This window comes from Aspergillus vadensis (genome assembly GCF_003184925.1).
Source record: "Aspergillus vadensis CBS 113365 unplaced genomic scaffold BO88scaffold_9, whole genome shotgun sequence".
NCBI classification, from domain to species: domain Eukaryota; kingdom Fungi; phylum Ascomycota; class Eurotiomycetes; order Eurotiales; family Aspergillaceae; genus Aspergillus; species Aspergillus vadensis.
Window position 1 is genome coordinate 254,919 of NW_020292047.1, and position 13,849 is coordinate 268,767.

At 50.2% G+C, this 13,849-nt stretch overlaps 4 protein-coding genes across 4 annotated transcripts; 2 read left to right on the top strand and 2 right to left on the bottom strand.

Moving 5' to 3' along the window:
- Window positions 1–408: 408 nt before the first annotated feature.
- BO88DRAFT_481154 (uncharacterized protein) lies at window positions 409–1,972 on the top strand (the record flags this gene model as incomplete). The annotated part of the gene is made up of 5 exons (XM_025712177.1): window positions 409–509; window positions 726–902; window positions 1,048–1,100; window positions 1,398–1,435; window positions 1,463–1,972. 5 exons carry the CDS (start codon window positions 409–411, stop codon window positions 1,610–1,612), a joined length of 519 nt encoding a protein of 172 aa, XP_025563634.1. The 3' UTR covers window positions 1,613–1,972.
- A 359-nt stretch (window positions 1,973–2,331) lies between these two features.
- On the top strand, window positions 2,332–7,087 carry BO88DRAFT_424804 (putative cell polarity protein (Tea1); the record flags this gene model as incomplete). The annotated part of the gene is made up of 7 exons (XM_025708772.1): window positions 2,332–2,601; window positions 2,725–3,106; window positions 3,183–3,465; window positions 3,538–6,676; window positions 6,710–6,921; window positions 6,961–7,001; window positions 7,032–7,087. 7 exons carry the CDS (start codon window positions 2,332–2,334, stop codon window positions 7,085–7,087), a joined length of 4,383 nt encoding a protein of 1,460 aa, XP_025563635.1.
- Window positions 7,088–8,038: 951 nt separating this feature from the next.
- BO88DRAFT_424805 (uncharacterized protein) lies at window positions 8,039–8,431 on the bottom strand (the record flags this gene model as incomplete). The annotated part of the gene is made up of 1 exon (XM_025708773.1): window positions 8,039–8,431. The coding sequence occupies one exon, from the start codon at window positions 8,429–8,431 to the stop codon at window positions 8,039–8,041; it is 393 nt and encodes a 130-aa protein (XP_025563636.1).
- Window positions 8,432–8,886: 455 nt separating this feature from the next.
- Window positions 8,887–10,709, bottom strand: BO88DRAFT_268989 (casein kinase 1 family protein). The gene is made up of 4 exons (XM_025702338.1): window positions 10,609–10,709; window positions 10,472–10,544; window positions 9,384–10,407; window positions 8,887–9,252 (listed from the first exon to the last, which is right to left on the bottom strand). Exons 1-4 carry the CDS (start codon window positions 10,618–10,620, stop codon window positions 9,156–9,158), a joined length of 1,206 nt encoding a protein of 401 aa, XP_025563637.1. The 5' UTR covers window positions 10,621–10,709; the 3' UTR covers window positions 8,887–9,155.
- Between the last annotated feature and the right edge of the window lie 3,140 nt (window positions 10,710–13,849).

Sequence of the window (13,849 nt, forward strand, 5' to 3'; positions counted from 1 at the left end):
ATAATCCCTGAATAATGCTTGTCGCCAATCAAACCGACACATTCGACTTTTACCATGATGCTTGCTTCTTTTTATCCAACGGAAGCTCACCTATCCGAAGCGTCACAGTACTTCGTAGACAAAGATACCTCGTTTCGCGAACTGCTTCCTACTATAGCCACAACTGTGACGTAGCCAGTGCCATGCCGATTATGATGACCCCGGTTTGTTTGCTTTGCAACAATTTCAGCTCTAGTCGGGAGCTACTCATAACAAAGGGATGAGACTACGAAATCGTTGCTATCTGCATACTAAATAAAGTTCATGTCCCTCGCGCATCTTCCAGTGTAAACCTGGCCTTATGTCTGCTTATCTGGGACACGGAGCCGCCCTCTGTCTGATGCTAAATTGGGCATCTATGTCCGGCTGATGCCGGATGTCTGGGCCCAGAGACCAAAGGCATATGGAGTATATGGAGCCATAGATACTAGCAAGCTTTGTGATGGCTGGTCAGGCCATGGCGTAGAGCGGTATTCTTCTTCAAATGCGCCGCCCGCAAGATGGATGCTGTCCGTAATGTACTTTGTAATGAGGATGTCTTGTTCCTGCATAGAAGATGGCCCTGAATCGGCAAGGGATGTTTAGATCGTGGCCAATGTGATATCATCGTCGGACTAATCATAATTTAAGAAACTTCTTCGGCGGTACTGCGTACATTGCCCAGCCGATGAGTTTTTGTTTGCCAGGTGGAATGTTCGGGGTGTCGATGATGTGGCTCGGGAGCCACAAGGGAACCAACCAACCTCTCGCGCTGGTTCCTGCATAACCAGTGGCTCACCCACATCCACTCACATTGTATTATTGCAATTACTGGCTCGCAATGGAGGATACCTGTTTCCCTCTTTCAAGATGACCGATTCTGTGTAGATACCCCTGCATTTCACATCTCCTCTATCGTTCATGCATCGAGGAATAAGCAGATAACTGGGTGCGATGTGGAGCGACAAGCCGAGTGGACCAACGACAGACACATGTCGGCAGTTGCGAATTGCATTGCTTATTCTGAAGGCCGATCGACCGAACTCTGGTTGTTAGCCAGATTAATGAGATCCTGACAGAAGGTTCATCGGGATCTGATGGAAATCAAGCCGAAAGACAAAGGGAATGAAGAACAACAAGTTGTTTGTGTCTAGCTGTCTGTGCCATTCAGTAGTAGAATGAGGCTTGAAATGAATGGGGGAGGTTGTAAGGTGGTTCGGGGAGGGTGGGAAGAGGTGGGAATGTAACTAAGAAAGAGTTGAGGTATGGGAGGGTGGATGTACCAACACCACTGTCTGGGGAATGGAAACGCCTCGTGGGAGGATGGATTGACCTTTATTTACTTTTTTTTTTTTTCTTTCTTTGGGGTGTGTTGACAGGGAGGGAAATGAGATTAACTTTCCCACAAGACGGAAAAGTAAGCAAGTAAGAAGCTGCCTTGGAGAACGGCGATGAGGCGGTGTCGCCCTGGCAGGTCCGCATCCCCATCCGTCTTTTCGCTCTTCTTCTGCCTTTCCCCCCCCCTAAACTAAAACTAATTGCTGCCAAAAGCCCAGTGGATAATTATCTAATGCTGGCTGGCCAGAAAGTGTGAAACGCCGGAGTCTTTCACTCTTCTCGTCTCCTCTCCTCTCCTCTCTTCCTCCAATTCTCCAGGTCCAGGGCCCCAACTTCTTGCTCGCGCACCCTTCATCCTTTTACTTTCTTTCCTTATTGATGTTCTTCTCGTCTTTGGGTGCTCTGTTGTCCACTTTTCCGTCGGCCTTCTTTGCTTGTCCTTAGTCGCAGTCGTTCCGTTCCGTTTGCTGTTATCCACCCCTGTCTGTTTTCTTGTGATTTTCTATATTCCACCCCTCTCCATGCTCTGTCAGTGTCGCCATCGGATTTCAATGAGGTTTTTTCGGAATTAAAAAAAGAGACAGAACAACACTCACGGTCTCCGAATCGATAAGTTGAGCGTCTTCAAGAGAAGGGTCGATTTGAATGGGGTGCCTTTAGCTGCTCTTTCTAGCATCGTCAGGAACGAACGCCGGTCCCTACTGTTGTTTCTCTGCTTTCGACTCCGAATTCAATTCTCCCCGCCGTTCGCTCTTTCATAACGTTCAACAAGCCGGCGCTCTTGAGCTATCCTCTTGCCGGTCTTTAGTGGGATATCTTGTTTCGATCTATAATATACCCATCGCATTGCAATTGGAACTCTGTTGGTACAGGTGACCTGGTGCAGCTGGTGGACTCCCCCAGTTCCCTACTACACTTCCGCCGTTGCTCCGCTGCTTTGTACTTGAGACGACCGTTTACGACTCAATCTTAACGATGGCATTCCTCTTTAAATCAAAGAAACACCAGCAGGGTTCTGGCCTACCCCCCGCGTCAAGAAACGTTCAATCTTCAGAAGGGCCACCGGCAAACCCAAGCCCAAACCCATCAGCGGCTGCGCAGCCTAGCGGCGCCAAAGAACGGGATGGATCACATTCCCAGACCCCGACGCCCAGCAGTAGCTACAATAATTCTTTGAACTCGTTGAACGGCACGAACAGCCCCGATCACCCGCGGATGCGCCAGAGAGCCGAATCCGAATCGCAGGTTGGTTTCCCAGATGTTCTCCCTCAGTGACACTCAACATTGTGTCTCCTGTTCTGCTTGTGATGAGTGCTACTCATTTTCCGAGCCTTGGCTGATTATACGCAGAGCCAACGACCACAACAGGCGGCGCCCAGTAACTCCCCGAACGGTAGCCCAGGTGCATCATTGTATCCATGGTCGCAACGACGCGTGAACTTCACTTCTGCCCAGACAAATCCATTCCCTCGTTATGGAGCAGCAATCAATGCGGTGGCATCGAAGGAGGGCGACATCTACATGATGGGTGGGCTAATAGATGGATCAACTGTTAAGGGAGATTTGTGGATGATGGAAAACAGCGGCGGTAACTTGTCCTGTTTCCCGATCGCTACTGTCTCCGAAGGGCCCGGCCCGCGAGTCGGCCACGCCAGCTTGCTGGTTGGTAACGCTTTCATTGTATTTGGAGGCGATACCAAGGTGGATGAAACCGACACCTTGGATGACACGCTCTATCTCTTGAACACATGTACGTATGCATGCATTGGTCTCATTCACTTGAGACTTTTTTCGGATGTTCATATTCTAACATGTCTGGGATGCAGCTTCTCGTCAATGGTCCAGATCGATACCCCCAGGTCCTCGACCTGCTGGGCGTTACGGCCACACTCTCAACATCCTTGGCTCTAGACTCTATGTTTTTGGTGGACAGGTCGAAGGCTATTTCTTCAACGACTTGGTTTGTTTCGACTTGAACCAGCTTCAGAATCCGGGGAACAAGTGGGAATTTCTTATTCGGAATAGCCACGAAGGTGGCCCTCCGCCTGGTCAAATTCCACCCGCCAGAACCAACCATACAATCGTGAGCTTCAACGACAAACTGTATCTGTAAGTGTCTATGCTTCGTCTATACCCTCTTGGCCCTCTGATACAAGCGCTCGATTTCTGACCCTGCTCCAGGTTTGGAGGAACGAATGGCTTGCAATGGTTCAATGATGTCTGGTCTTATGACCCTCGTGCAAACACCTGGACTCAGTTGGATTGCGTCGGCTTCATCCCGACACCTCGTGAAGGGCACGCTGCGGCTCTTGTCAACGACGTTATGTACATTTTTGGAGGACGAACCGACGAAGGTATTGACCTCGGGGATTTGGCCGCATTCCGCATCTCCACGCGACGATGGTATTCTTTCCAAAACATGGGGCCTGCGCCTTCTCCAAGGTCTGGCCATAGCATGACCGCCTTTGGAAAGCAAATTATCGTTCTGGCGGGTGAGCCGAGCTCTGCGCCGAGGGATCCCGTCGAACTCAGCATGGCATATATTCTAGATACCGCCAAGATTCGCTACCCAGCTGAGAACCAATCTGGTGAAAGAGCTCCTATCCAAGCGATGCGGAAGATGAGTGGAGACCGTGCAATGCAACCGACAGGTCGGACATCGCGGGAATCTCAGAACCAGCCTGACGCACAACGACGTGGACCACCCCCCCAGTCACGGGAGAGCGTTATGACCAGCCCTACTGGTAGACCAGCGGACCTTGGTCCTAGTCCCGGGCCAGGATCCCGACTGCCCAGAGCGTCGATAGCGCAAGCCCCCGCGGGGCCTCCTCCCCCGGGACAGGCCCCTACACCTGGTCAAAGAGGCAACACTCCTCAGAATGCCATGAATCCCCGAAGCAAGACACCCACGAAGACGGATCGTGTTTATGGAGGCCCGCCTGTGGATACCGCTCGAGCCATGGGGCCCGACAGGGATAGAGAATCACCAGCTGCCAGGGACTCGCCAAAAGAAGCCCGACCGGCGCAAGACTCGAGTGCCGCACCGGGCGGTCGCCGTACGCCAACCCAGCAGCCATCAAGAATGTCTGCCAAGGCTATGGAAGCTGGTGAGGCTGCACCTCTTATAAGTGCGCCAACTAGACAAAGGTCTTTGCGCCAGCACCGGCAACGCAGTTCTATGGACAGTGCCGATGAATCCATCCTTGGTAAACATGCTAGTATTGATGGTTCAACGGAGTCGAGGAGTTACAGAAATTCAAGATCTGGAGATGAACCACGGTCGCCCAGACTGACGCCCCACCAGGAAGCGCTAATTAAAGAGCTGGAAGCGGTGAAAAGCCGTAATGCATGGTATGCTTCCGAACTTGCGTTGGCTAAGAAGGCCGGGTATGCACCCAACCCGGCCAACAGCGTTGGTGTGGATGAGCGTGCCGCAGATGCATTTGCGGATGAGGATCGCCCGTTGATCGAAGCATTCCTTGCCATGAGAGCAGAGCTGGCTAAAATGCAGGCAACAGTCGATCGCCAGGCAGCCATCGCATCTAAACGTGTTGCAGAGGTGGAGCACCAAAGGGATGTTGCGGTCAATGAAGCCGCTTATTCTCGTGCCAAGTTGGCTGCTCATGGTGGAAGTCAAAGGGGCACCCCGCAACCGGATGGAAATGCTCAGGAATCTGAAGATACCTCTGTGGAACGTGGTACAGATTTAACCCGAAGGCTTGCTTTGGCTCTCGCGTCGCAGAATGAGCTCAAATCCAAGCTGGAAGTGATCACCACTGAACTTGATCAGGAAAAGAGAGGTCGTGAGCTTGCGGAGGAAACATGTGAAGCCACCCGGAGGCGACTGGCCGAACTAGAAATGCACAACAGTAAACTAGAGGCGGAAAGTCTTAGAGCGGAGCTTCATCAGCTGGAGGCCTCTCTCAGGGAAGAAAGTCTGTTGCGATCGGAGGCCGATTCTGCAGTGAAGCAATTGTCCTTGGACAAAGAGGAACTTCTGCAGAAACTCGAGGACTCTTCCACCCGTCTTAGGGACTATGGCACTAACCTCGGCGGCCTGCGAGAGGCTGTTACCGCGTCATCTGAGAAGTCTCAACTTCTGGAGAGACAACTAGATGAGGAACGTGAGCGGCGTGAAGGCTTAGAAAGGAAGCTGTTGCAGTTGCGTTCGGAGCACGAAGAAAGGTCAGCCGAGTTAGAGAACGCCACGCGTCGCTTGCGAGATGCCGAGGAGCTCATGCAGAGTCATTCGAGGGAAGCCGAGACCCATAAGAATGCGTTCTTGTTGGGTCTTGAGCGTGCGTCATCCTTCGATTCTGAAGCATCCTTGCGCTCCTTGTCCGATCAGCGGGTCTCTGCTTTGGAAGCTCAGATAGAGAGGGCCAACCAATTGGCAAAGACAAGTCAAGCTGCTGCAGACGAAGCAGCAGACAAACTCCGTCGTGCAGAGGAGAGGATTGCTGGACTGGAGGCGTATCAGGAACAGGCTAGTAGGGAGGGTTTGCAGCTTCGCAGGCAGCTGCAAACAGCTATGAAGGAAAGTCAGGGCCACTCTGCTGAGAACAGAGAATTGAAGTCACAGCTGGAGAACCACCAGCGCGAGGCCGGTGCTCTGGCCGTCCAGCATGCTGCCTTGAAGGACCTCCTGGGAGAGCGTGGGGTCAATTATGCCGATAGCAGACGCTCGCCCCTTGAGTCGCCTGGGTCTCGTTTCGGAACTCCCGAGCAAGGTCGGCTTCGCGAACTGGAACAACAGCTTTCCACCAGCTTGAAAGCCCACGAAGAATTGAAGTCCTCTTTCGAGACTCGTGAGCAGGAAGCCGACCGCGCATACAGAGAGAAGCTTGAGCAATTAGAAAATGACTACCAGTCGGCTGTTCATTACGTCAAGGGCACTGAAAAGATGCTGAAGCGCATGAAGGACGAGCTTGCTCGGTACAAGTCTCAGAACGGCAAGCTTCAGTCGGAGCTCGACGCGGCGCAGACAGCTCTTGCTGAATCGTCTGGCAAGTCTTCGCAAGCTCCTGCCGACTGGGAGGCCGAACGCTCGAGACTCGAGCAGTCAATCTCCGATCTCCAGGAGGATACAGCAGCCTCCATCGCCAACCTTGAGAGTCAGGTTGCAAGGCTGAGAGCAGAGGCTGCAGCCGCCGAGGCTGACAAGACCAAATCGCAATCCGAACTCGCAAGTATCAAGCAGGAACTTGCTGCTGCGGCAGAGAAAAGCCGTTCTGAGCTGGAGCAGCTCAAGCAGGAGAACGCCTTGTTGGAGAATCGTGCGTCCGATGCCGAGCAGAAGGTTACCATGCTGCTTGACCAGGTTGAGGCGTCAGTCGGGCATTACCGTCGGCAGTCACAGCCTGTCCAAGGAATCAACGGCATCTCTCGCACCCACAGTAACGCCTCAAGCAACACCATCGGTGCGGGCCGTCGGTCCCGGGCTGACAGTGCCGTGTCTCAAGACGACGCTTTCCCTGACAATCGAAACTCGGTGGCGCTGGACTCGCTTGCCAACGAACTGGAAGCCTTGCGTACTCAGTGGGAGAGCAACAACCGTAACTATCGGTTGAGTACGCAGTCGGACTTTGATCGAACCCCAACCAGGGAGACGGGGCTGAGCGACAGTCTAGCCGAGTGGAGGCGTCGTCTGGATGACGAGGAGACCAGCTCCACAGAGAAGATCGAGCCTCGCCACTCCGGTACGAATCATGTAACAGCAAGCATGTCCTAAACACGACATGACTGTCTCCGATTATGATGAGAGATCAAATATGTCTGTGTGTGTGTATGTGTGTGGTATATGTCACGAGTCAGCTGATTGATTGATGGCTAGTGGCTACAGCATTTTTCTTCGCCTTTCAATAAGCCTCAACCTTTGTTATTTATTCAACTCTCACCACCCCATTTCCCCCTTCGTTCTTGTTTCCCTTTTATACCCCTTCCACCTTTTTTATTCATTTCATTTCCTTTCATCTATATTCTTTTCTTTTCTTCCAACCTTCCATACTTTGGACTGTACTACTACCATTACTACTACTCCATTACTTTGTTTACCTTTTAACTTAACGAAGCCTCTGTCTGAATCTACTTCTGATATTCCCCAACCGAAATGACTTGAATTCGTAATCCAGTACTGTGATAGATCTCAAATAGGTTGATAGACAGATACCCTTATTACCTCATCGAATATACGGCTGGCGTACGTGCCCTCTACTAACTACCACTACGTAACTACCTACCACTGAGTAAACTGCAGCAGCCAATATTTAAGTTATAACGAAATAATTAGTCACTATGAGACTGAAGTCCAGTGAGTCAGGCGAAAGGGGAGACAGTTCCTTGCTGGACATCTTCACAAGTATTGAGATGTGGACTACCTGAGGGAATGTATATGCCTAATGTGGATTATGCTATGATATTTCTTGTTATTTTGTAAAGTTACATAACGTGAGTAATGCGTACATAGAATACAACAAAGGTCATATGATGTGTTTAGGTGGTGGCTGTACGGGGCCTTGTATTACTCAATTGGGTATGGATAGGTGGCAAGCTGCTCTTGGTATACTTATTGCTCAAGGCATCCTGCTTTGGAATGCAGGAAATGGAAGGGCGGACATTATGCGGGCTTTATCGGAAATATGTGGCGACTGACAGCAGAGTCAACTACGTCGAAACTCTTGTTCTACATCATTGTACCAGATTGCGAGATGTATAGTTCCCGATTGGGTGGCGAGTCAGTGGGAACCGGCTCAGATGCGTGCTGCATAAAGCACATTCTGCCCGGCTGATCCCACCGACTACCCCCTCTCAGTATGTAGATGACCGATGCTAACAATTGAGACGATACACAAGGAAAAACATGTGAAAGTGACAGGAATCGACGCAATACCACCCCGGAAGCGACCCTAGCCAGTTTCCGTCGCCACATACCCATTTTGAGACGCGCTTTCTCCTCGCCCAAAGTACTACAGGCTGCCCTTGTTTTCGGCAAGGACAAGCGCCAAAAGCACCTGGACATGTGGGAAAAAGAAGCACCTCCCCAACACCTCTCCACCAGTCGTTCCTTCATTCTCATCGTCCCCGTTTGTGCGTCAAGAGTAGGAAAAGTATGACAGTCTGAAATAAGAAACATGCAAGCAGAAAGGAAATGAAATATCAAAGCAGGGGCATTGTAAGGAAATGGTCGCTAAGCATGATGAGGGACTCTCGCGACAGGTGCAGCGGTAGAGACATCTCTTTTTGTGCTTGAAGCGTAATCATTTCAACTTTGCATCTCCTTCAGTCTTTAGCCTCCCGATCGATGGCAGCGCAACTCCACGCGAAAGTTAAATGTGAACGTATTATTTTCATGTGGAAACGACCGCTAACGGGAGGCTAAGACGTAAAATAGCCACAATTAGAGCGTTTCGAGTCTGCTATCAAGGACCTTTCGTGTAAAATGAACGTAACCAGGTTTTTGCAAGTGATGTATTCATCGAGCGGTGTAGTTCCGAAAGGTTCAGCATAGCCGATAGACGAGCAGACGATCTGAATAAACGCGACGGATCGAAACGGCGGTAACCGGAAGACGATCTTGAACGGGATGGCGGGCTAACAGAGAATGCAGAGAGAGAAATAGTAAAGAAAATGGAAAGTCGGGGGCCCAAGGCGAAATAAGTCCGAAAGGTTCACTGCAGGCTGCAGAAGATAGCCGGTATAGTGGTAATCCTGGGCTCCTCAGATAGCGTGGCGTCAACACGCAGCAAGCTGAACGGCAACCGAAAAAAGAAACGTCAAGCTACACTGCCATGCTGTACAAATCAGTACCACTGAGAACCGTACCCATCGTCCCGCTTCGCGCGGCTACCGGCAGGGCCATAAGCACCTGAAGCAGCAACCTTGGAAGCAGAACGCAGCCTAACGCCGAAGACTATGAGATTAGTCAGATTCTAGATTTCAAGCCGACCTCTACGCACAGGGTCATAACAAAGCACCAAACGCAGAGGAAAGGGGTTCCCTACAACGGAACCTAGGTTTCAGATACTCACATCCTGTCACTCCCTCCCACAGCCCGGTTGGTTTCGGGCGTGTTGTCAAGAGTTCCACGTTCGATGACCTTACGGCGCTGGCTGGAGATGGCACCGGGCTTGGCAGCACCGGGGGTGCCCATGGGCGCCGCAGCAGCAACACCCTGACGGCGCTGCTGCTCCTCAGCCTCCTTGTCCTTCTTGTTGGCATCCACGATCATGGCAGCATTCTTCTGGTACTTGTAGACGGTCCAGTCGAATACATAGTCATACTGGAAAGATTCGCGGACGAACAGATCGCGGAAGATCTTGCGAAGGTAGGAGTAGTCTGGCTTGTCATCGAAGCGCAGGGAACGAGTGTAGTTCAAGTAGATGGAGAACTCGTTGGGGAAGCCACGGCAAAGAACCTCAGTAGGGGTCGTCATCTTCTTCTCCATGATACGGTCGTACTTCTGCTTCTTGGTAGCAGCCTTCAGGCCTTGCCAGGGAAGGGTACCACGGCAGAAGTAGAGCATAACGTATCCGAGCGACTCCATATCATCACGGCGGGACTGCTCAACACCCAAGTGAGTGTTGATACTGGCGTAACGAGCAGTTCCAGTGAGGTTCTTGTTCTCACGGTAGGGGATGTGGAAGTGAGTCTTGGGGTCGCGGTACTTTTTGGCCAGACCGAAATCGATCACATTGACCTGGTTTCCACGCTTACCAATACCCATCAAGAAGTTGTCGGGCTTGATATCACGGTGGATGAAGGACTTGGCGTGAATGTACTCAATGCGAGAAATGAGCTGGTCTGCCAGCAAGAGCACGGTCTTCAGAGAGAATTTGCGGTTGCAGAAGTTGAACAGGTCCTCCAAACTAGGACCAAGAAGATCGATGACCATAGCATTGTAGTCACATTCAGTGCCGAACCAGCGAACAAAGGGAATACCGACACCACCGGCAAGAGACTTGTAGACACGGGCTTCATATTCGAGCTGGGGGTGCTTGGCCTTGACACTCTCCAGCTTGATGGCGATCTCCTCGCCAGAGATAATGTTGGTACCTAAATGGACAATCAGCCAGCTGCTCCAGATAACTCATCTCACCTCCTGAAAATTGTCACGCACCCAGGTAGATATCACCGAAACTACCACTTCCGATCTTCCGTCCAATACGGTATTTGTTACCGACACGAAGATCCTACAGAAGTGTTAGTCACAGCTGTTCATCGAAAAAAAAAAAAAGACATCCATATATCACGAACCATTGTCGTCATTTTGATGAATTAGACACGCCGTCGTGTTGTGTGAGTAAGGTGTTGAGCAGACTAAAGGTCGGTGTCCGGGTTAGTTATAGATCGATAGAGAAGATGAGATCATTCCCTCGAGGAAGTGTTGAATAAAGAGTGTTTGTGAAAGAAGAGGGGGGCAAGAGGGGCGTGAAGGCAGTGGGCAATGTATGCTGCCAGAGAGATGGCAAAATCACCAGAGGACAAGGTGCAGGGAGGATCCCGGCGCGTAGTCACTTGGCAGAGCGAGTCTGCTGAGGGCAGGCGGCTTGAACGAAGAGCAAAGCAAGATACCAAGCCAAGCAAGAGGAGAGGCACAAAACAAGTGAATAGTGACACTGGGGAATAGAGAAAAGAGAGTTGCAGTCTAGAAGCGGACGAACCTGGTCTAGAAACGGGAAGGAAGAGATGAGATAGCGGTGATGTCGACTGTTGGGGTGAACCGACCGTGACGACCCGACCGGAAAGGCGAAAAAGGCGGAGAGAAAAAGAAAGGGGATCAAGCTGACAGACCTTTTAGCGGCTGTCACCGACGAGATGAGGGAGAAAAGCAACACAACGTACCTACAAGAGATAGGAGAGACAAGAGAAAGAAAAGGAGAATATATCAGACTCAAGGACAGAGCCTTGATAATGGAGAAGGTGGGTTGAGAGAGGGGGGGAGAGGGAGGGAGAGGAGGAGGAGAGGAGAGAAAGAGGAGAGGGAAAATGCGAGAGTAAAGAGAGCAGCCAAGCCGGTCAGCCTTCAGAGAAGACAGAGAGAGAGAGAGAGAGGAGGGGGCGGGTAAGGAAAGTAAGTAAAGTAAGTAACAAGACTGACTGTGATAAGTTTAGCAGCCGCCGGTGGTTGGTTGGCCGCTTGGTTTTGGCCTGTTTGGGTCTGGCTTTTTTGTCACCTTGTTTCCCAACTTTTCCTTCCTTTCCCCCCCAGCGTATCGTAAATGTGGTATTTTTTATTTCCTCTTCCGTACCGTATCCAAGGCTACCTAACACCAACTAAGTCTACTTCCTACCTTAAAACTAAACTACAATCCAACTACCAAACATCCGATCTGTTTCAAAGCAAGGCTGTCCTTCTTTCATAAGCTGATACCCGGCGGCTGGCCAAGTAGGAGGCTATAACTGGGATCCTACAAGGCAAGGATAACGCCAGTCATTTCGGGAAGAATTGCAGATACCAGGAATGAAGACAAGGCTCCGAAGCAGGGTGGAAATTGCAATTTATCCTTGAGGTGGCTGAAGTAGGAGTCGGTGAAGCAATCCAGCAGTTTACGCCTGGGCAACTTCAATACTCCTACGTACTTTAATTCTCACCACACAAAACATTTTGCATTTGACTATAGCTCGGGTATCTTTTGAGGCTACCCTATTGTGCGTAGGTCTCTGATGCTTTTCTTAGTAATTACTGAACAAGGTTAACTAGTCAACGAACTTGACAGCCCAGCAGGATTGGACTAGGTCATGATGCATCCGGGTTGTACCTATCACGGCTGGTTGCCTAAGGCAGACAGGATTGTACCTCGTATGTAACCATTTCATACATCCAGATGCTGCGCTTCCAATGCAACAAAACGAAAAGAGATGAGGCAAACGATCCGCTTTGATCCTAAGACATTCTAGAAGTACCCAAAAAGCATGTTAGGCGGCGAAAAAAAAAAGTCTGGCGATAGTGGCAAGAATATGGGTAATCACGAAGTGAAAATAACCTAAACCCAAAAGCAAATGTTCCATACTATCACCCCCAAAGCTACCTAGTTAGTTTTTTTACGCGGTTTGTGGCGGATGATTATTTCCCTCACGCTACTTTTTTTTTTTTCCCTCTTACCCGCGGTGACCCCAAAGCACCTCACCTCAAAATCGATGATGAGATGATGCTTAGTACTACACTTCTCCCCCCTCCTCTCCCATTGACTAGAGGCTTATTCTCCAGGCGAATGAATGCCGTCCGTGTAAACCCCATTATTCTTCCCTGTACCACACCATTCGCCTCCGTAAAACTCGATCGTCGTTAAGGCAAGGAGAAAATTCCTATCACCTCATCTCATCAACTACCCTGATTCTTTCTACTTTGGAGTAGTACTTTTACCCTCGGAATGGAACGTTCTCCCTTTCCTAGTATGGCCGATTGATCCCGGGCGGTGAACAGGTGACCCCGGATACCGCATTTGCAACCCTCGTGAAGGTAAATTAAATACGGTGGGCTTACGGGGGTGGCCCTCAATTAGTTTGGTGTTAGTTAATTGGGGGGAAGTCTTTTTTTGGGGCCCAAACACACGCGCCTTATCGGACCATCGATCAGTGCCTGAGACATGATGGATCGGAGAATACCTAACACGTCCCTTTTTCCCTCTTTCTTCTCTACGTACTAAACTTCCCCCTTCTCCACTTCTGGGGTGTGTGTGTGTTCCCACAACAACACCTACTGGGCCAGATCAACGTGCAGCTCAAGTAAGTAGTACCACGTCGATTCAAGATGGAACACCTGTATAGTATAGCATTGGCGATCAAGAAAACATTGGCATCACCTGATCCCCTTCCAGGATGATGACGAAGGTGGTCAGGTAGTCACGAACGAATTGAGTAATTGAGCAACTGTAATAATCAGGAGTTGATCTGAGGGTAAATCCCGCAAATAATCATCCCTGGTCTCACCGCTAACGAAGATCCCAATTCAATCACCACATAGATAGTAAGTAATAATAATCCATTCATCAAAACCAAGAAAAAAAAAAAAATAACAATAACCCCGTGTGTTCTTCTCATGCACACAAAAAGGAATTTACCAGTCAATTTCTCAAGTCTGCACAGGCCAATTGTTGCCAAGAGTTCGAAGCTATCGACTGCGGGGTGTTTGATAGTCTTTCAGGTAAAGGAAACGTTGGCGTTTGCAGGGTTAACAGATTGAATCGCTCCGTTCATCCACGTATGCATTTACTACAGTACTAGATACAAGGTGCAGACTGCATCTACCCTTTCTGTCTGCACCGTCTGGTTTCCTCCCCTCAATCTATGGTTGTAGTGCTGTCTGGAGTAATTGTTTCTAGCCTCACCTCTCCCACCCCCAAACAAACAACTAGATATGGAGTGCTTTTATTGGGGCCACACATCCCATACTTCTCTCGCTCTTATTCTCCGATTCTTATACAACAAGCATAGTGCTATCATGTCGCCCTTGCCTTGACGCATGATTACCCAGGGCAACGTCGCTTGGATCTAC